The following is a 22549-nucleotide window of genomic DNA, read 5'->3' on the forward strand; positions in this document are numbered from 1 at the left end:
GTCGGCATTATTTAGCCGATCACAAGTGGAGTATCCATCCGGAATTGGTTCAGCACATTTTCAGGCTGTGTAGGATTCCTCACTTAGACCTGTTAGCCACTCACGAGAACGTGCACTGTCAGTTGTTCTGCATTCTCCAGTAACGGATGCAGGGAGCATTGGGGGACGCATTTCACTTTGACTGGAGATACCAGCTGCTTTACCTGTTTCCCCCAAAACCATTGATTCCTCGGGTACTGAGGAAGATTCGCCAAGACAGGGCCCAAGTCATATTAATAGCCCCAGATTTGCCACGAAAGATGTGGTACACAGACCTCCTTTACCCCTTGTGCCCTCCACTCTGTCTCACTTACAGGGTATACCTCCTCTCGCAGTCACAGGGGAAGGTAGGGGCAGGTTCTACATCCCCACCTCCAGAGCCTGCACCTTCATGCCTGGAGATTGAATGGGGCTACCAGAGTTTTTTATTCTCTCTCTGTTCTGATGTGGTGGATGTTATTTTATCGTCCAGAAGACACTCCACCAAGACAGTCTATGCTGGGAGGTGGGTGAAATTTGTGAAATGGTGTGAATATGTGTGTGGAGCGTATTTTCACTCCACATATTCCAAATATTACTAAAGTGCTATTGGGGTAAAGCATGCACTGGTCTGCACGCAACAACTTTCCCAATAGAGCATCATCCAAAAGAATTGACTAATTACAAAACGGAGTGCATCCATCACTTACATGAAGAGAGTAGTCAATTTACCATTTGAAGGCCCATTTGTCTAATGTTTTGAGTTTTGCGCTTTCCCTGGCGCAGCAAGGTTGCCCTGTTGCAACAATTAAAGGATATCTGTCTGCCTTATCTGCATTTTTTTTCCTGACCAACCTTCCCTTTTTGTCTCCTGTAGTTTTAAAATTCATTAAGTGGCTTACTAATAGGTTTTCTCCCGTTTATCTTGCCTCCGGGGGATCATGATCTAGTACTTACATTTCTTATGTGTTCTCCTTTTGAAGCCCTTACATAGTTGCCAGTTAAGACTTATGACCTTTTAAACTATATTTTTAGTGGCAATAACATCTGCTAGAAGGACGAATGAGCTACAGACCCTTAGCTCTATGCCTCCTTTAATTCAGATAAGTTGGTGCTTAAAACCAGAGCTGCTTTCCAGCCAAAGGTGGTCACTCCTTTCCACTTGGAACAATCCATTACCTTGCTCACTTTTTACCCTCCCTTGCATCCACCAAAGGTGGGGGAGAGGCTACATCGCTTGGACCCTAAGAGAGCTACATAGACATAACTTGTGTACTCTGATTCAGTGACCAGCTGTTTGTTGGATATGTGGGCAAGATGAAGGGGAAAGCAGGACACGAGGATATTGTCCAGGTGAATAATCCTGTGCATCAAGATCTGCTACACATTGGCTAAGAAGTAGCCACCTGAAGGCATTAGAGCGGATTCTGCCAGAGCTAAATCTTTAACTTCTGCTTTGGCTAGAGGTGTTCCTGAGGTTGACATTTGGAAAGCGGCAACTTGGGCCTCCCTCCACACTTTTGCAAAGCATTATTGCTTGGATTCTGAAGTGAGAAGGGACGTCTATTTTGCTCGTTCTGTCTTACTGGTTTTTTTTTGGTATAGGCTCGCAGGCACCCACCTCAGAGTGCAAGACTGCTTGGGGACTCTATTCAAAAGGTGAGTAATCCACAGGCAGATGTATCCATCAGAAGAACAAGTTACTTCCCTTCGGTAACACTTTTTTTCTGGTCGTTACAGTATCTGCCTCTGCATTCCTCACTGATCCACCGCCTCCCCGTTGGCTATCTGCGATTATCGAAAATAAGTTTTAATATAATCCATGTATGATGTTTCTAATAGGAATACTGTGATACTCATGAATATGCCCTTGTGTATACAATCTAAGTGCATTTAGTTATGTTTATAAATGTAGTATATGCTATATACTAACTATGGTTGGTGTATGCATTGTTTGTTCACCTGCTCGGGTCGAAAGCATGGAAAAAATGGGTAGAAACTGATGTCAGCACGCCGACTAGGTCTTTTTATGGCTCCGATGACTTCTCCTGGGGTCTCGTGCAGAGCCGTGGTATTATGATGTCCTCGTCGACGTGGTAGACCCATGGAGAAAAGCTCCTGTGGAATGCTGCGCATGGGGGAGATTCAAAAGGTGAAGAATCCTCAGGCAGATACTTTATCGACCAGAAAAAGCATCAGCGAAGGTAAGTAACTTGTTTGTTTATTCATTTAATAAAGATACCATTCTTGAAGAACTGGTATTACAGAGGGGCTGCATTTTCTCACATTTAACTCTGGATCCCCAGCCTTTTTGTTCTTGTGTCATTTTTGTTTTTGACTCGGAAGGTACCCTGTTTCTTTGTCCTTGATGCATAAATCCAGGGTCTATGAGCATCTTGGGTGTTTGCTACCTAGAATTAACAAGGTCTTTAATATATACTTCTTAGTGCAACATTCACTCTGCCTATGTAGATTGCGTTTTGTGTTTTAAAAAAAACCTAATTTCATGTTCTTTGTCTGTGGACAAGGAGCATTCTCCCCTTCCATTTAGAGACATTCTGGAATACTTATGTGAGGGGAGGTTGAGTGGGCATAGCCTGTCTGCCAATTAATTATCATGTTAGTTCTGTGATTGCTGTTATGTTTCCCATTTCCTTAGAACTAAGATAGGTGGTTGGAGTTTGATGCGCATTGCAGTGTTGAGTGTGTGTAAAAGCTTTTCAGGTTAAGAAATGGATGAGAACATGTCAATAGGGATGGTACTACTACTCTGAAATTGTTTTGAGTCCTTAACCATAGTTTTAAAAATTTCTAAAACGACATTTCTACAGTTATGCACAAATTAGGCATGGCGCGTATAGAACTAGCTTAGTTTGCTGGGAGCAATATGTCTTGTTGACTGTACAGTGTACATGATGAACGTCAGAATTTGGCTTTGGGGTGGGATTTGGTTAATACGATGAGGGGTTTTGTGGTGACTGATTTGCGTTGTATTGCTCCTTGTGCGCTTTATTGATGTGTATTATTGTGTGTACTTATATTAAGCTGTGTGTGCGCTCTCTCTTAGGGGTTTTTTTGTGTGTACTCTTATTAAGTTATTAGTTAGCTGGATCTCTGATGGCCCAATAACTGTTGACCAAGTGAAGTGCTGCTTGGGTGTTGAGATAATATTTTGTGGAGCAGTGTCTTTTGATGGTAGACTATCCTCTTTGCATGTGATGATCTGCCACTGCCATGGGCCACAGTGAGAAGTTGTAGTTGGAGGTTATTTTTCTGGGGCGATCTGTATTTGGTTTGGGACTGGTCAGTTTCTATGATGTATTGTTGGATATGGTGTTTATTTTTTTGGTGAGTGATTCATGATTTTATTTAGTATGTTGTGGAGCGGAGTGTGTGTGTAGCACCATTGTTGATGTCATGTATGATCATGTGGTGTCTTGTATGGTGCGATTAGAGTTGTTGGGTTTGGGCCCTAGTTGAATGTCATATGATGTACGTTTGTGTGTTGGAGTTGCTTTGGGAGTAGCATGAAGGGAAGTGGTGGAATTTCATGTGGTTTGATGTGTTACTGGAAGGATATTATGACTCGTAGTTAAAATTATTTGTAACTTGGAGATAAAGCTGACATTGAGTACTATAGTGCCGTAAGTTGTGAAAGGTCACCCGCCGTCACCCTTGGATGTTTTGTGGATTTTTGCTGGGTGAATGTTTCATTTAGTCACGCTTTTGCTCTATTCAAATACCGCCTCCCCCGCCGCCTCCCCCCCAAACAAGTCTGTGTGCGGTTGTGATTCAGCCTTTGCGTAGTAAGATGCTGATGCTCTTCTTGAAGTGTTCTATAATTTTTATATGTGGTGTGGTCTACTGCTGAACTGATGAAATTGAATTTTCTTTTGGTTGTTTCCATGTGGTTTGTGGTCCCTGTTTGTTTAGGTATTTGGTGCAGATTATGGTAGAGGAAGTTTTGTGTTAAAGTGAGTTGGTGTGGTGCTGTAAGTCCTGTGTTACTTTCCTGTGGATAGCTGATGAATCATTAGCATGTGTTCACACTTAGGTTATTGAGCTTTGGGAAGCTGTTCAGAGCAGGTAAGTGTTCATATGAACGGAATGCATTTAGACTAACATCAGGAATTCATTGCAGTTTTCATTTCATTATAATTGCCAGTATATACTATACTTCCAACTCCACGCCTTACAGTTTACCTGTTCATGCAGATGATTATATCCTGTGAGGAGCATTTCCTCAAAGTTCATGACTGCTTCTGATGGATGCTTCTAGCTTTAAATTCCTCACTTCCTGAATATTTTCCAGGCATCGAACTGGATCTAAAAACTCAAAAGCACCACTCCTGTGCACCGGTACAGACATTGTTCTACTCTGGAAGTACTCGGTGGAAACAAATATAAATGCCTCCCATTTTTTTCCATGCATTCTGATGCAGATCTGGAGCTACACTCTCTTCGACTTTAAAGTATTTTTCACCCAAAAATATTTTTGTTTTTCACCAGTGTGCTAAGAAGATGTTACCTTCCAAAGTGACCGGGTTTAAACCTTGTAGGATCTGTCGTACACAAATGTCTGTGACAGACAGGACGAGATATGCCTGTGGTCTGTGGAGTCAGAGCACGACTATGGGGCCTGCGACCACTGCATCCAGATGAATCTGAAGGCTGTCCAGGGCAGCGAAGTTAGGTTGCCAAACATCTGAGGACCTCGACACAACTAAGTGCATGAGCTGGGCAATGGTCATGAGTGTGGTACTTCGGCTCAGTGCCAGGCTGAGCTCTTCAGACTTCTCTGGAGATGTTCAGGCATATTTGATGGGCATACACTACATGCCATTTGACGGCTCGCCTCTTTGGTGAGAAAGCGGGCTCTGCCCTGGAAAGCTTTAATGGACAGTCATACCTCCACGTGTTCTCAGTGATTCTTCTGTCTCTACCAGGCAGTTTCCTCAATAGATTTTCCTCTTTCATGACTACATTGGGGCTTTCCAATATCGCAAACGCCAGTCCCTGCTGCTGGCACAACAACCTTCTCAGCTTTTTCATGGCCAGGGCTGCTGCTTCTGCAGGCTACATTCAGGGCATCTGGGACAGTGTGTACTTCATTTCCCCAACCATCCAGTAATCACAACTGCAAACATCACTTCGGACGCAAGGGTCCTCCAACTTGTGCCATTTCTTAGTATCCTGCCCCATCTGTGCAGCTGATAGAGGAGCACATGTCTGTTTTGCAGCAGGAATTGCAAGCTCTTTTGTTCACAAGGCCATAGAGAATAAATGGATGAAAACTGCGGAGCAGGGTCAGCCTCTCTGCGCTCAGTGCGGGCGGGGTGGCGGGGCGGGGGGGGGGGGGGGGTTGAGAGTTTATTTAATCAGAAATCATAGGGGACTTTCAGTCTTTTTATGCTTCCCATTGGATGCTCTTTAGCACCTCTGGGAGGACTTCACGTGTGCGGAGCTCATGGAACTGGTGCAGACATGCTGGTTGTTTTTTTAGCATAATTTTATCTACGTTTTAGGTGATTAGATTGGCTGCACCGCAGAAGTCACAAGTTTCACTTTAAATCCAGTGAGGTTGTTCTGTAGGTTAAGTGGATACTAAAATCGGTGTGCGTCCTGCACGGCATGAATGTGTCACATGAGTGTTCACTGCGACATTCACCTCCAAAGTAGATACACTGAACACAGCCAAACCAAGCCACCACACCTTTTAATCACAGCGTTTTGGCTCTCCGCGTGTATTGCAATAGACGCTATATTTTAGCGCCTCCGGTTTCGAGGGACTGAGTTCCTTGGCCATACTTTATGCATAAATAAACACTCGAGTTTGGTCCGAGCACGCGACGCGATGCGCGCGCTGTGCCGCCGGTTTCTCTGCTGAAGGGAGACAGGAGGTGACACGTGCGGATAGGAGATGTGCACACATACGGAGTGCACATCTCCTGTCCGCGCGTGCCACCTCCTGTCTCCCTTTGCTCACGAAAGCCACAGCAATAGAGTCTTCGCGAGCGAAGCAGCTGCGCTGCATTCGTAGCGAGACCTAAAAAAAGGCTTCTCACCACCATCTCCTTCAAACACAACCGGACTCTGAGAAGTCAGAGGAGGATGAACACATAGTCTGCATCTGCTTGAGTGAAAGGGATGGGACCTGGTATGCCGTCCACTTGTAGCCAAGAACTGAAAGTGCTTCTCGAGAGTTAAACCAGCTGGCCTCCAGGGATTCCAAGGACATAAAGGAACATTTAGGCATCATTAAAGGGGAAAAACCAAAGTGGGAACGAATAACTGTGCTGGAGCCCTAGCTGGTGAGTTGTTGCTCCTGTCACCTACTTCTTTTAGGGTCCTTGTTTCTGAAAAGGTATCATTTGTAGTTTTGGAACTTTAAGAGTGTCCAAAGATCTTCAGCATAGGGCGGCGGAAATCAAGTGTATCAGCCTAGAATGTATATGATCCTTCACATAACCTTTCCAACCTGTATGAGACAAAGAACTTCTGGTAACTGTTTTTCGTTTTTGATGCAAGATTGACCTCTGATGGATGCTTGTGGTAATACGCTTGTAGTATTGATTTACAGTCCAGCTATTTGAGGAGTTTCAGCATGTTACTAAAAAATATAATGTTTCCTAATTCCCCCTTATCCAATCTTTTTGTTTTATGATTGTCTCAATTATCAAACTTGTCTCTTTTTTTTCCTAAATTAGTTTGGCAATTTCATGATTTTCTTGACTTAATAGTTGGTTAGGTGCTCCTTAAACAGTTAACACCCCTTTATTTCTCTGCGGGAACGTCTGCTGCTTTGTGCCACTGCTTCTAAACCGAGCCCTGGTTTCCTCATTGAAATGTATTTGACCTAATAAAGGCACTTGGTTACTACTTTGGAGGGAGCCTGCTCCACCACCACTCCAAAGTGTTGATCCTATCTCTTAAAATTATTTTTGCCTGAGGTACTAGGCAACAGACAATTTTTTGTAAAATTTTTTTAAAAAAATGAATTTTATATAGCGCTAACTAGACCTGAAGGTATCCGAGTGCTTTACATGAGCACCAGTTGCGTTACAGACGGACACATACATTTTTGTTAGGCACGGGGAGATAAAGTGATTTGACCAGAATCACAGGATGTTGAGCGTCCTTGCTGATATTCAAACCCGGTTCCCCAGCTCCTAGGTTGACCGCCGCTCTAACCGTGAGGCTACATCCTCTCCCCAATTTGAACACACATACATGTTCACTCCATAGCCAAATAATATTTCCACGGCAGAAGTAGATCATGCTATTGTGACGTCGCTGAGTAGGTGGTCAAGTTGATCTCAATGCCACACGTCCGGTTCGGAAACCTGATTACTGTTAAGTAATTGTATTTCTATAGTGCTTTACTGTCCCTGCATATGCCTATGACAAGGCATTGAAACACTTTTCGGCGAGTAGCACACTACTTAGGAACATGCAGTGGATTAGTGGTGCATTAGTATAGGGAAATATAAGCTCTTAATTGGAACGTGGACATGCCAGCCTGTTAGTTGGAATGAATAGGATACAGGAGGGATAGAGGAGGGACGAGACTAGAAAGTGTTAATTGGAGATCATAGTAGTAAAATGAGGTTTGGGATGAGTCTGAGGTAGAGGAAATTTTGAAAGATATAGGATTAGACCTAGAGTAGTGAACTGGAAAGAGTTGATGAATTTAATATTTTCAATTTGTTGTGCTTTTTAAAAAAAAATCTATAGTGGGAGTAAAGTAATATGTAGATGCAGAACTACATAAAAAGGTATACATGTGCATGGAAAATAATAGAGATATACATTTATATTATATAATGTCCCATATGTAAATGCATGTGTGGTTTATTTAGAAACTCAAGACTTTCAAGTGTTGCTGTATATAAAGCTAATGTATTTATTAATTTGCATTAATATTTTTCAGTAATTTATTATTTTTAATCTTGTATCTTTCCCAATATTGTAATAGTGAAGCACTTATGAATATAATTGTTATGATCATATTTACACTAATGTGTGCTGTTTCAAAAAGATACAGTAGTTGGCATGCCTGGTATTTGTTTAGTAGGTGCTATAAATATATTATGTTGACTGTGGTGCTAAACTAACATGCTGACCCTATGTTTTCTTTTTTTTCTTTTATGTATTATTCAAATTACAGGATTGTGGATAATATGCCAGTTACCTGGTGTTATGATGTTGAAGATGGGCAGAGGTTTTGCAACCCTGGTTTTCCCATCGGTTGCTATGTAACCGAAGATGGACATCCAAAAGATGCCTGTGTCATTAATGTAAGTTAATTAGGTCACATCTTAATTCATTAGGTCGCTTTTACAGGCGAACCAATGACACTCTTGTATGTTTTTTCTCTTTGCGGACCATACCGCATTTGAATAGTTTTATACCATGCTTAAGCAGTACTTTCACTATCAATCAAGTTCAGCTTAGGGCTTTTTTACTGTGATTTTGAATTTCCTGGTATTTCATGTTTGGGTAAGATAGTTGACCGTTAAAATATGTTTCTTTAATAAGAAAGGATGAAGGGCACATAGTCCACAATGTCTTGTTTGGGCTCTTGGAGAGGCCTCTCCCAACCCTCTTCCACAAGACAAAGTGGTCCCCTCACTGGGTGGCCAAACAGAAGCTCAAAGGGTGAAAACCCCACTCCTTTCTGAGGCACTTCCCTATAAGGGAAAAGCAGGCATGGCACCAGGACATCCCATCTCCTTTTGAGTTTTTCAGGTAGTCCCATAATCATACCTTTCAATGTCTTGTTGAACCTCTCAACAAGACCATTGTTTTGTAGGTGGTAGGTGGTAGTGAACTTGTACTGGACCCCACACTCCTTCCACATATGTTTCAGGTAAGCAGACATGAAGTTGGAACCTCTGTCTGAAACCACCTCCTTAGGAAACCATACCCTCGTCAAGACACCCAGGAGGGCCTTAGCAACTGCAGGCGCTGTAGTCACCCTAAGGGGAATTGCCTCAGATACCTAGTAGCATGATCTACTACTACTAGAATTAATTTGTTCCCTGAGGCTGTGGGAGGTTCAAGTGGACCCACAATGTCCACACCTACCCTTTCAAATGGTACCCCCACCACTGGTAGTGGTATCAGTTGGCTTACCACCTGTCTTGCCACTGGGCTGACAGGTAACACAGGAGCTCATAAACTCCTTTACTTTTTGGTTCATCTGGGGCCAGTAGGAATGACTAACTAGCCTTTCCCAAGTCTTGGTGTGCCCCAGATGTCCAGCTAGGGGGATGTCATGAGCTAAAGTTAGGAGGAACTCCCTGTACTTCTGTGGCACTACCACCCTCCTGATAGCTCCAGGTTTGGGGCCTCTTGCCTCGGCATACAGTAATCCCTCTTCCCAATATGCTCTGTGGGTACCACTGACATCTCCCTTGGCTTCCGAAGCAGCTTGCTGCCTCGTGCTCTCAAGAGTAGGGCAGTCTGTCTGGCCCTGGCACAGCTCTTCCCTAGTGGGTCCCCCATGGGCCCAGGAGTCCAACCTGGTAATGCTCCATGTGCTCAGTTCCCTCTAGGGTTTCCAAGTCCTCTCCCTGGGGAGAGGGGTCCTGAGAAGTTTGCTGTGTAGAAGCTGGTTCCCCAGTCTTCTTTCTTTTTCTTTTGGTTGGTTGGGCCATATTTTCAGGCTCCAAACCTACTCGTTCACCCTGCTTTTTGCTCTGTGCGCTGGTTTGCACACACACCAGTCTAGGGATACCCAGCATGGCTGCATGGGTTACTTGCTCAACCTCCGTCCAGGCTGAGGTTTCCAGATCATTTCCAAGCAGACAGTTAGCTGGCAGTTGTGGAGAGACCACTACTAGTTTCAGGCCAGTAACCTCCCCCCAATTCAATGTCACCATAGCCGTAGGGCGTTGGGTGGTAATGCTGTCAGCATTGGTGACTGGGTAAGTTTTCCCAATCAGGTATTGCATTGGGGAAACCAGCATTTCCTTCACCATAGTGATGCTGGCACCTGTATCCCTCAGTGCTTCTACTTTAGTCCCATTAATGGAAGGGTATTGTAAATACTTTTTACAGTTGGGTGGCCACCCAGTTACACTGGCAAACGCCATGTCCTCCAAGGAGACTAGATTAGCTTGAGTGTATTCCCAGATTTGCTCTGGACACTCCTCTGATCCCATTTGTAGATGTACTGTCCCTGGAGTAGCTGGAATGGGTGCCTTAGGGGCTTTGTTGTAGGGGCAGTTCCTATCTACAGTTAAATGTCCCAGCTTCTTACAGTTGTTACAATAGGCCTTGTTGAAATCAAAATGTCTTCCCCTACAGGACTGAGGCACATAGGGAGTAGTTTGGGACCCACCCACCTGCACAGGTTTTTAGGGGCCTTTGGAAGACTCCGACTTTTTATCTTGGCGATTCTCACCACCTTTCCCCTAGGGAGGTTTTGTGACCACTTTCTTTTGGTCACCCCCAGTGGCTGTCCTTGTCACCCTAGTCTTGACCCAGTGGTCTGCCTTCTTTCCCAATTCTTGGGGAGAAATTAGACCTAGGTCTACCAAATGCTGATGCAACTTTTCATTTGTGCAATTACTCAAAATGTGTTCCTTCATAAACAAATTATAAAGTCCAGTAAAATCATGCACAATGTGTCCAGTTAACCAACCATCCAGTGTCTTTACTCCGTATTCTACAAAATCTATCCAGGATTGGGTCTAGGTTTTGTGAGCCCCCTGAACCTAATTCTATACTCCTCAGTAGTTCGTCCAAATCCCTCAATCAGAGTTTTCTTCATGAGGTCATAGGACCCTGCATCTGGCCGAGAGAGGGTCAGAAGTATGTCTCTGCAATTACCAGAGAACAGTTTCCAGAGAAGTGCCCCCCAGAGAGGTTTCTTTAGTTGTCTGATATCACAAGCCCTCTCAAAGGCTGTGAACCACTTGGTGATGTCATCACCCTTCCTCCAATTTAGGGACAATCCCTTTGGGGATTTTAGGATCATAAGATTGCTCTCTATCCTTGTTATTAGTATTGCTGCCACCAGAGATGGGGGCTAAGCCCATCTCTTTTCTTTCTTTTTCTAGAGCCAGGAGTCTGGTCTCAAGGTCTAATCGCTTGGCCAACTTTGCTAAGAAGTTGTCCTCTTCATTGGGGCTCTCCCCAATGTATTCCCTGGGGCCGAGTCCACCTGTGTTGTTCCCAGGCTCCCAAAGGCTGACTCTTGGAGTCAACAGTACAGAGACCCTTTCTTCCCTAGGAATGATGGGGGGGGGGGGTCCATCAGTATTACCCTCCTCATCCACTCCTTCTCCCTCTGGCTGGGTGTCACCCTGCTCAGAGGGGTGGTCTTTTGCATACTCAGCCTGGAGCTCCTGGAGCCCTTGTTTGGTTGGATGCAGACCTACAGTTATTTTTTTAACTTTGCATAGGGCCCTCAATTCCTTGAAGTCTCTGTTCCTCTCTTGAGAACTCAGGAAAAATAACCCCAGGAGAAGCCATCCTAACTCTGGCACATCACAGAACTTCCTGGCACCTCTTGTCTGGCCATTCCCATACACCATACCTGTTTGCACCTGGTATTTTCCAAATCCCTCCAGCCAAGTAGCCGCTTGGATCGGTTCACCCATATTGTGCATGGTTCCCTGACAGAGACCATGATTTTCAATTTGGAGTTGGCTCCCCCCAATGTCAGACAATCCAGGATATGTTTTGAATGCTTGAGGAGCCTTGTTCTCTTCTTCACTACATAGTGTGCGTGCGTGCATGTGTAATCTCCTTTGATAAGGCTATGTGTTGTTGCCTGTTAAAACAAAGTACCATTCAGCCATCCTTATTCACTCCTGTGCCAATAAATCCTCTGGATCCCTGGCTTCTTCACCCATGTTATAGGTTACACCTGCCTCCGTAGCTATGAGCCACAAACAATGTGATCTAGGCATGTCTGATGCATCTGTTGGCCATTGAGTGATCTGCTGTATTCTCATGGATCCTTCCTATTGCAGATACCTCACCTTTAAAATATTCCCAGGCATCAGACTGTATCAGGAGAATTTTCCTGCAATGCTTCGATAGGTGTAACACAATGTGGTTTCGCTGTGGCTTCGTACTGCCATAAAATTATTTCCTACCATCAAGAAAGTGATGGATCGAAGCCTCATATAAGCGCCACCCATGCGGGTTGACTTGAGTTTCTTTCTTTCATGCCTCTCAATGCAAAGTCACAGTTATGCTCCAAACTTTGTTGTTTTTTTTAGGAGTGCGAAAATTACCAGGGAGTGAGCCAGCAATGAGGCCCTCTCCAAAAAACAATAGGATTCAAGCTGTGCCACAGCTGCAAGAGCAAGATGTTGGTCTCAAAACCGCATTGTGTGTCTCTCTTTGGTGCTTAGGCTCCAGTTATGCAATAAATGTTCTTCAGGCACTGGAAGATGATCCAGGAGCAAGAGATGAATCTCTGCGACACTGAACATAAGAAGACGTCGGTCAAAACATAGATCCTGCTCCGGCTATAAGTCAAGGGGGCAGCACAAGATCACATTCAAGAAGCCTCTTTCCCACTAAAAGTCTTCTGAGAAGATGAGGACACGTCATAAGTACCAGGAAGGTCAGTGGCCATTGACTTGATTATGCTACTCAAAATCAGGCAATGAATGTGCAAGGGCATCAATTGAAATTAAATGCCCCACAACCATCTTCTGATACAGAACTGGCCCTTGTTGCGCTGCAAATTCCCTGGGCCATCGTCTACCCCACAGCAAATAGAGGCTTTCAAGAAGCGCTTGGTGCAGCTCTTTAAGATACTTTGGTTTCCTCTGCTGCACGTTTAGCCCCACAAGCCATAAGGGTTCCATTCAAACTTTCTCCAGTGGGCCCTCCCTCTGCGGTTACAGACCTCCTGTGACATGTTCTTGCGTCTATACTGATGGCAGTTTAGACTTCCAGCTTGGCCCCTGGGTCGGCACTAATACCTTCTGTGTCAGCACCAATACAGACTCCACTGGCACCAGTGCTGGTCACCTACCCCGAGCTTTTGGCCTACTCCAGTCCTATCTCATGAAAAAACGCAACCAGTCAGAATGCATCCAGATTGAAATCCTCCCCATCTGCCTCGACTATGAAAGCTGGAGACATTATTCTGTTACAACTCTGATGCAGTTCAGGTTATGCACAATCCCCCCGCCCCTATAATAATGATGATGATGATGATGATGATGATGATGATGATGATGATGATTATGACCTACTCCCATCATTATGATTTACAGAATGCCAGTAGACTAGATATATATCCAAAGACTTAGCTGCACTTGCCAATAGGCCAGCTGAAGAAAGTGCCCCTTTGATAGTAGTTGTATTAAGGGCAGCAGAAGTGTTAGATTAACGGTTACCTACTGTTGAACCTAAAGCAAGTTGACTAAAAAAGTGATCCTTAGCCAGGTCCTGCAAGTCCACAATGGTCGTTCTATGAGGCTTTCATAGATATTCTCATGATCTCCTGATCTATGTAGTGTTCTAGCCCTCTTTCCAGGTGACATAGGACCGCCCTAGGCTGGTGGTAGAGGAGTCAACAACTAAAGTAATGTCTAATGCCTTTCTGACCAGCCCTCCACATATTAATGCCTTCGTAAGATGATGTTTCCTTCAGCTAAATTAACCTTGCAATCCTTTAGTGCTGTGTGCCTTCTGTGCAGGTACATCCATTATTTATGGGACACAGCCAGGGAGATATTGTTTGCTGTCATAGAAGACCTCAGAGCCTTGCTGGCTAAACAATACGTGATGTCCAGGACACACCACTAAGTATTTTGTGTTTGCTGGGTTTGGACACTCTAGACTGTTTTTGGCAGAGCTATTAGCACTACTGTGATGCTTAGAAGGCACTGATTTTTTGGGTGAAAAGAATGATTAGGTGCGCAAATGATTGAAGGACAGTCGAGCCAAGGCACAATCCTTTTGACTCTTGTCTCCTGCCAAAAGCAGTTCCACCAATAGCAAAGAAAAATTAGGGTAATTCCATGGCACTAGCTTACAGCCATCACCAGTCCTTCTCACCTGTGCAGCAGTAGAAGACATTGTCCTTTTTGGGCTGAGGTCAGGCTGTTTGCACTTCAGGGACAGCTCACCTTGTTGTTTGTTGGCCAGTTATTTCAGATTATTTTTCCTGAACTAAGGTATTAGGACATTGACTGTCAAATCTGAAGATTCTATTGTTTTCCTGTTTCAGCAGACTAAGCCCACTCAGGGCAAGCTCAGCAGCTCATAGTGGGTTGCTGTGCAGCGGCTGCCACGCTGCATTAATTTGCCCATACTCAGCCAGTAGGTGGCAAAGTACAAAATTTCCTCCGCCACTGGAGATCCATCACATTAGACAGATAGGTCTTGCAAATCATTCAAAGGAAATATGCACTGCCTTTCATTTCCTTCCTGCCCTGTTTATCTTCTGAGAGGATCGTTCAGTGATCTTCCTGCAAGAAGCCAATCCTCTACTTGCCAAGGGTACCATTGAGCAGGTGCCAGATTCTGATGGAGGAGAGGGGTGAGAATTGTGCTATTTCCTATTACCAAAGATGGGTAGAGTATCAGTCCTCTACTGGACCTCTGACCCACTGAATGACTTTTTGAGGGCAGACAAATTCAGAATGCTCATCCAGTCTCAGATTCTTTCTTCTCTGGATCCTGGAGACTTAATAGTGTCCGTGGACTTGCAGGACGCTTATTTTGGTTTACCCTATCCGCAGTCCCACAGGAGTTATCTGCGGTTCACAGTGAGACAGAGATCCTCCAATTTGCTGTGCTTCCCTTCCATCTTACCTCAACCCCTCAAATGTTCACAAAAGTGATGGTGGTGCTCGGTAGCCATCTTCAAAAGTTGAGGAAACATGTATTCCTGTACCTCGACAACTAACTGTTCAAGGCGGGCTCTCTGCAGTCGGTCGTGGGCCACCTCTGGAAGATAACTGTGCTCTGACATCATTCTGTTATCGAGCCAAAGTCCCACCTGAGCCTCACACAAACAATTTCCTTTATTGGGCTGATCGGAACACAGTGGCATTCAAGGCCTTTCCTCTGAGGTGCGTTTGGGACTTTCTGAATATGATCCTGATGTATCTGGCTCAATCCTGTGTCTTGGTGAGGATGACTTGAGGTTTCTTGGTCTCCTGACCTCGTGCATCCTTCTCGCCCCGAACGTCTGATACATATACTGGCAAATATATGCCTTCCGTCTGCCAGCTGCAGGTCAACCTTGCTGTCCGGGGGCATAAATGGCCAGTTTGGTGACTGAGGTTCAGACCTTTATAAAAATCAGTTCTGCGTAAAGGAATTATGGTGCCTTGTGGACATCACATGGGTTTGGAAAAAAGAGTTAAAAGAAATAACATTTATTTAATCATGTTTGTCTTGATGTGACCGCTCTCTGCTTCCCAGTGCATTTTAATCTGTTGTCTCCAACCCCCCCCCCCCCCCCCCCGTATGCATACTTTATTGATAGACATAATTGAATGAAACCTGGACATCAGTCATAAGTCTCAAAATGTTATGGCCGCTTTTTATTTATTTGCTTAATTATGAATGTTTGTTCTATTTTAGTCTGAATTCAATGACAAAGATACCTTTTACATCTTCAACCATGTTGAAATCAATATATATTACCATGTGGTGGAAAATGAAGCCCTTGGAGCTAGATTGGTTGCTGCTAAGCTAGACCCAAAAAGGTGAGTACCAAAATTCTAGAACTATTTTCTGTCAATTGTTTTTTTCTTGCGTGATTCCACACCAAGACAAGTTCAAGAGCTGCAATTGTAGCTATTTGTTCTATAATACTTTATACTGTTGTTTTTTGCATTGGTTGCTTCTTGATATTTAAATGTATTTATGTAATTGGGACCTTCTACAGTGTACTCATAAGCACATCAACCACATTACATACGGTGCTCACCGTGGGCGCAATGGGCGTGCATTTTTTTTTTCTTCACTTGGGCTTTTTAGTATTACAGAAGGGGGGCGCACAAGCATCGGCTGCCCCTTCTGTCATACTACAAAGTCCTGCACAATTTTAAGGGTATGTGGTCCTATACTAATAAAGGCAAAACTTTGCCTCTGTGCCCCGTTATGGATGTGGGTACAGAAGTATAGAGGCCTTCAGGATGCGCAGTGACTGTGCGTCACAAGGAGGGTGCCCCCCATGGCGCCCTCTGATAGAGGTGAAAGGGGGTCCATGGATCTCTCACTTCTGCAGAGACCTCCTGCAGGAGGGATAGTCCTTCACTGCACCCGTCTGCAGGTGCATCTCTCTAACCCCTTTGATGTGCAGGTCAGTTGCTTCCTGCTCTCTGATAGACTATGTGTCTGCTTCAAACAGCTGCTAAACCTTTCACTAACTTTACAAGTTTGCGTCTACCCTGTGGGCAGCACATTGAATATAGGAAGGTACACGGTCCTCGTTTGTGTCTCATTAAAGATGCAGCGCAATGCACCCTACGTATATAAGGACCCCTGATTTGTTTTCAGGACAACCAAGAAGAGGGTGGGGTGCATACCGTGCATACCCTAAGTAACTAAATGGTTTATTTAGCTATTGAAAAAAAGCATGTCCTTAAAATGTGCTAAGGTTTTTACAGTGTCCAACTGCTTTCCCTTGTTCGAGTTCTGGACTTTACTGACTGTAAAATAAATCAACAAGCATCTTCTATTGCTGAAACATGGTCTTTATACTACAGATGTTAAGACAAAGCTATCCCGTCTTTTGGTTTTTGTCCTGCCAGTTTAGCTGATCTAAACTTGTCTACCAACCTGTTAGCTCTTCCTTCGGCTGTCAGTTCCAAAAGGGATTTAGGATATGGACAGTTTGTCCATACAGGATCCAAACCCCGTTCCAGCACCATCTCCTCCATGCTGTTCTGCAATTTCTGACCGTGCTGCCTGCCCAGGCCTTTCTGATAAGGGATTGATCCTGTCTGGAAAGGCCTGAAAGAGACCACAGTCTCCTGTAATCCTCCACGCCATGAGTGTCAGGAAACCCTCTTCCACAAGGTGTTGATGTTAACAAAAACAAAATAGTTGGCTTTTCGGAAGAAGGGAGAAAGGGGGATTAGAAAATCCCAAGAAAATTCCATCAGAACTTGGAACTGCAATTAAGATCTCTAAATCAGAGTGATAAGAATCATGGTTGTTTTCTGTCTCCTTACTTGGGCTGCCACCCTGCTGATCACTGTGAATGAGAGAAAGCATAATGCGTCTCCAGGCTCCACTCCTGAAGGAAGGAATCTGCCCCCCTACCTCAGAGTCTGAAGTAACATTGAAGCTGGTAGTCCAGTCGTGATGCGTATAGATCCATGTGACATGAAACCCACGCATTATGACAGCCTCAAAAATCAATGGTAGAAGCCTCATGCACTGGAATTCTTGAAATGTCTAGACTGCCAGTCTGCCATTTTATTCTGCTTGCTTAGCAGATACTCTGCCATCACTGCTATCTGATTTTGTAGGCAGAAAGACCTAAAGTTCTTGGCCATTTCTGCCAGAGGTTTCAACTACGTGCCCTTTAGATGATTTATGTATCGTACCACTGACATGTTGTTCATTTTGAGGAGTACACAACATTGTATTTTGTCCTTCATCCAGCATTTCACTGCTAAGGATCCTGCCAGGATTTCGAGGCAGTTGATATGTAGTCCTAACCCTTCTTCGGACCATCTTCCTCTGTAATAGTAGTAATTCTTTATTTAGATATAAAAAAAACATATCTTTAAAAGATTGCACAAATCACATTGTGTACAGTTTTATAAATAAAAGATGATAAAAGAATAAAATGTAACCGTAAGTATGTTAGTTAAAAACCTTTCAATTTGTAAATTAACTCTCCCCGTTATTGCAAGGTCTATTAAAGTGCAGGTTCCGTCTTAGCAATCAGCTATATGGCCTCAGCAATGTCCGTTTTATCTAGATTGCGATAAGAGTGCTGAATAAATTTGGACAGGTTTATATTTAGAACAATGTTATCTGGAGACAGAGCAGCGATAATGGAGTGCCTGCAGGTCGAATACCAAGCCTGTTCCATTCTGGCTTGAGCCGGCATCGGCGCTGGAGATTGAATGAGGGACAGATGCAGAGCACGTGCAAGATTGTTTCTGTTGCTGACCCGCATCCTCTGCATGTTGTGTCTTCATTCTTGCGACGCCAGGTGGGAAGATTTTGGAGAAAGCGCCAATCTCCCAATCTTAGGGCAATCAGACAGCGCTTTAGATAAAGTGCAAATGTCGTGGAGAGGTAGGCCGCAGGGGTCAATCGTTTGTAGGAATTAACTACCGCCCAGGAGTGACTGCGTTTCGTGACAAGAGCTTTGCCTGAAGTCAGAGATTTCAGTCTTACGCATTTTTTGATTATGGTTTTAAAAACAGTCTGACTGGGGTTGAGGGCCCAAAGATCAGCAGCTGACATTTGATGAATGTAATCATTCAAAAGGCGCCCAAATGTTCCCCCTGGATTAGTCTCGTTTATTTCTTTCCATATTAGGGATTCTAGCGTGCCTGGTTCGGCCTGTCTTAATTTGTGACATAGCTTAAGGTAAGTACCGACGTTAGAGGCTTCATAAGTGGTTTATCTCAGCTCTAGTCTGATCTGAGCAGGGGAGGCAACGCTCGGTAAATGAAGTACATTCCTGTAGATTTTAGTTGTATATTTGTTAAGGGCAGTATTCATTTTGCCTTTAAAGATCTCTATGCCATAAGAAAGTGTTGGCCCAATTTTTGCTCTAAGAACTTCTAATAAAGGGGCAAAGGTTGGGCCTGAGAGTTTCTTCGATAACTTGGCTAAGGATACCACTAAAGCTGTAGTTTTAGCTGCAATTACACTGCTTTGCTTTGAGAAGCTGCCCCTTGCGTCCAGATGGACGCCTAAATATTTATATGACTGACAAATCGAAAGGCTTGTATTGTTAATTGACCAGCCACCGCCGCTATTGTGTTTCTTGCCAAATAGGACTATCGGGGTTTTCTCCATGTTGATTTCTAGCTGGTTGTCAGACGTGTATTATGATAGTTCAGCAAGGAGCCTTTGTAACCCTACTCTAGTGAGGCTGATCAAGGCCAAATCGTCGGCGTATAAAAGGTTACAAAATGCCGCACCTCCTATTTTGGGTGGATGGCTATTTACCTTGTCTAGAGTGCTTGGCAGGTCGGCTATAAATAGGTTAAAGAGGAGAGAGGCCAGCACGCAACCCTGCTTGACACCGCGTGAGGTCATGATTTTTCGCGAGAGATGCGAGCCGGACCCTAGCTTCACTCGGACCCATGTGTCAGAGTAAAGTTGAATAATTTGGTTCAATATTTCATTTGGAATGCCCCACTGAGTCAGTTTTTTCCAAAGGGCCGCCCTGGGCACTCTATCGAACGCTGCTTTAAAATCGACAAAGCAGCAGAAGACCAACCTGTTTGTTGATAAAGCTTTGTCGATTATGGTGGAAACTGCCAGTAAATTTATCATAGTTCCTGAGTTGGCAACGAACCCTGTCTGGTTTAGAGGAATCAGATCATGGTCCTATGCCCATTGCCTTAGATCCTCCAGAATGAGTCCTACAAAATGTTTTGCCTCTATGTCCAGTAGGGCAATTAGTCTATAGTTGTTGGGCATAGCTCGTGAGCCAGATTTGTAGATGGGATGAATTATTGCGCCCCGCCATGAGTCCGGGATTGTCAATCTTCGCAGGGTGTAGTTAAAAAGATTCAATAACACCATGGACCAAAAAGGAATGTCCGATTTAAATAGCCTTTGTGGCAGGCCATTGGGGCCTGGTGCTCCATCTTGTCTCCCTTGTGTCACTACTTTGGTGACTCGTTCCTCTGTTAATGCGTATGCAGGGGTAAGTCCCTGATTTGTATCCAAAGAGGTGTTCAGTGAGTCGTCATCTGCAGTCCCGCGTCCCATGGGTGGTCTGGAACTATCATGGTGTTCGAGGCATATTGGCTGCAGATGGTACATTTATGAATAGATCGCCATCTGGTGTTGGGCTCGGATGATTGCACTTGTTTTTCTTCTGGAGAAGTCTTTGTCGTCATAGATGACTCCTCCTCTTGGTGTTAGTGCGCATGGGCATCGGCTCCATCCTTAGATTGTTTTTTTCCGCCATCGGGTTCGGATGAGGATCGAAGCGCTCCGGACCGACTTCAATAAAGAAGGTTATATTCGGCGCGTAACCCTTTCCAATTCGACGGTATTGTTATCGAACGCGACTTCAATTCCATCTCGACGCGTTTCGAAGAACGACGACTACGAGAAGACCAGCTCGACGTAGTCCAGCCCGGAGTCCATGGAAAGGACTCCATTCAAAAAATGTCCAACGTGTGGTGCTAAGTTCCCACACAAGGACCTACACGAAGTGTGCAACCTCTGCTTGTCCCCTGAACACGAATCCAGGGACTGTGAGGCCTGTGCAGCATTTTCTTCAAAATCGACGATTAGAAACCGTCGAGCCCGAAGACACAAGGTATCGAGAATGCAGTCACAAGCAATCCCGGAGCTGTTCGAGGACCAGCACCCAGAACAGGAGGAAGAGGAGGTCGACGAGGCGGGGTCAGAAGCGGACGAGTCCGACGTCGAGGAAATCGACGTCCAGCAAACCGTGAGTGACGACGTCCCTTTACCAAAGAACAGACCCCGCACGGTGTCGACCCCGCCCTCGAGCCCGGTCAGACAACCGAAAAAAGTTTCCGACGCCCCGCCTTCGGGCCCGGCAACGAAACCGAAACACTCGGTCTCCCATCATGGTGGTTCCGATAGACGACCCACATCGACACCGAAGCTCCATGTCAAGGAAAGCTCGAAGTCGAAACAGTCCATGTCGACACCGAAACACGTTTCGACGTCGAAAACACCCTCGACACCGGGGACATCGTCGACACCGAAAACATCGGATCCGAATAAAATCTCGGTGCCGAAAACACAAATGGACAGTCAGAAGAAAAAACACCTTTCGGACCCGAAAACTGCAGTACCGACACAGGAATATAAAACAGATCCTAAACAAAAGACTCTGTTTATTGATCCACAAACTGGCAAGGTAGTCACAGAACTACCTAAAAAGAGGAAGAATGAACAGTCGGACGACAGGACTCATCCGAAGAAGAGAACAATGGGGACAAATACAACTCCTCCCCATTCTCCAAAACCTAGAGACACACCCTCTTCTCCTCTTCCTCACAATAGGCCAAATATTCCTCCCACACGACCATCTACACCTACAACAGATGTAGAAAGTGACACAGGGGAGGGAGAACATCCTGGGGATGATGAAGACGCAATCCCAGAGGAGGCAGACCCATGGGAAGAGTACAATGTAGGGTCAGATAACGATAACGACCCTGAACTGTATCCTTCAAAACCTTCACCTCCTGATGATAATACTGGTTTTGCGCAACTCATTAATAGAGCAGCAAAATACCACAAGGTAGAACTACATGCAGAACCTCAAATAGAGGATTTCTTATTAGAAACACTACCTACTACACAAAGAACATCAGGAACACTACCAATGCTTAAGGGCCTTCTCAGTCACACATCAGAAATATTCAAAGACCTGGTGAGGGCTAGGGTACTGAACCCAAGAATTGATAAGAAATATAGAGCAGCTCCAAAAGACCCAATATTCATTAAAGGGCAAATTCCTCTAGACTCACTAGTAGTCACAAACGCTCGTAAGAGAGCAAACTCTTTATCTACAGGAGAAGCTCCACCTCCTGACAAAGAGTCTAAGCTAATAGATGCCTCTGGTAAGAGAGTAGCATCTCAAGCGGCAAACAGCTGGCGCATAGCTAATACACAAGCACTACTTGCAAGGTATGACAGAGCGCATTATGATGAGTTAGAAAAACTCATCACACATCTCCCTAACGAACATCAAAAGAGGGCAGATCAACTCATACAGGAAGGGAAGTTAATTACTAACACTTCAATCAAGTGCGCCCTAGACGCGGCAGACACTGCAGCAAGATCTATAAACACAAGCATCATGTTAAGGAGACATGCATGGCTCAGGGTTCAAACAAGAGGTACAAACATCATTACTGAACCAACCTTTTGATGAGAAAACACTTTTCGGCACAGGGACAGATGAGACCTTAGAAAAGATGAAAAAGGATACGGAAACGGCTAAATCAATGGGAGCATTGCAACAGCCGACACAAAGAGGTTCCTTTTGTAGGTCCGCCTATAGAGGAGGATCCAAAAATACAGGTACAAGCCAGCAACAAACCTCTTTTACACCTACATCACCCAGAGGTAATTCTAGAGGTAGTTACAGAGGTAACAACAACAAGGGTAGAGGTCGCGGAAACAACAACAACCGCAACTCTCCAACCCCAAAGCAGTGACTTCATACAGCTCCCCCAGACCATATAACACCGGTCGGGGGACGCCTATCACAGTTCCTACCTGTCTGGGAAAACATCACATCAGACAGGTGGGTGAGACAAATTATCCAACATGGTTATTGCCTGGAACTCACATCTACCCCACCAAACATCCCCCCCAAACAGCGTCCAATGAAACAAGATCA

The 22549-nt window shown here is 44.7% G+C and overlaps 1 protein-coding gene across 1 annotated transcript in view; it reads left to right on the top strand.

Annotated features, from left to right (window-relative positions):
- TM9SF2 (transmembrane 9 superfamily member 2) overlaps window positions 1-22549 on the top strand; it is a 402149-nt gene that overhangs the window by 146131 nt on the left and 233469 nt on the right. The window contains exons 5-6 of the mRNA XM_078657617.1: window positions 8186-8315; window positions 15589-15713. Coding sequence (XP_078513743.1) covers window positions 8186-8315; window positions 15589-15713 — 255 coding nt within the window. The remainder of the gene's footprint in view (window positions 1-8185; window positions 8316-15588; window positions 15714-22549) is intronic.

The sequence above is a fragment of the Lissotriton helveticus genome, chromosome 8, assembly GCF_964261635.1.
Source record: "Lissotriton helveticus chromosome 8, aLisHel1.1, whole genome shotgun sequence".
Taxonomy (NCBI): Eukaryota; Metazoa; Chordata; class Amphibia; order Caudata; family Salamandridae; genus Lissotriton; species Lissotriton helveticus.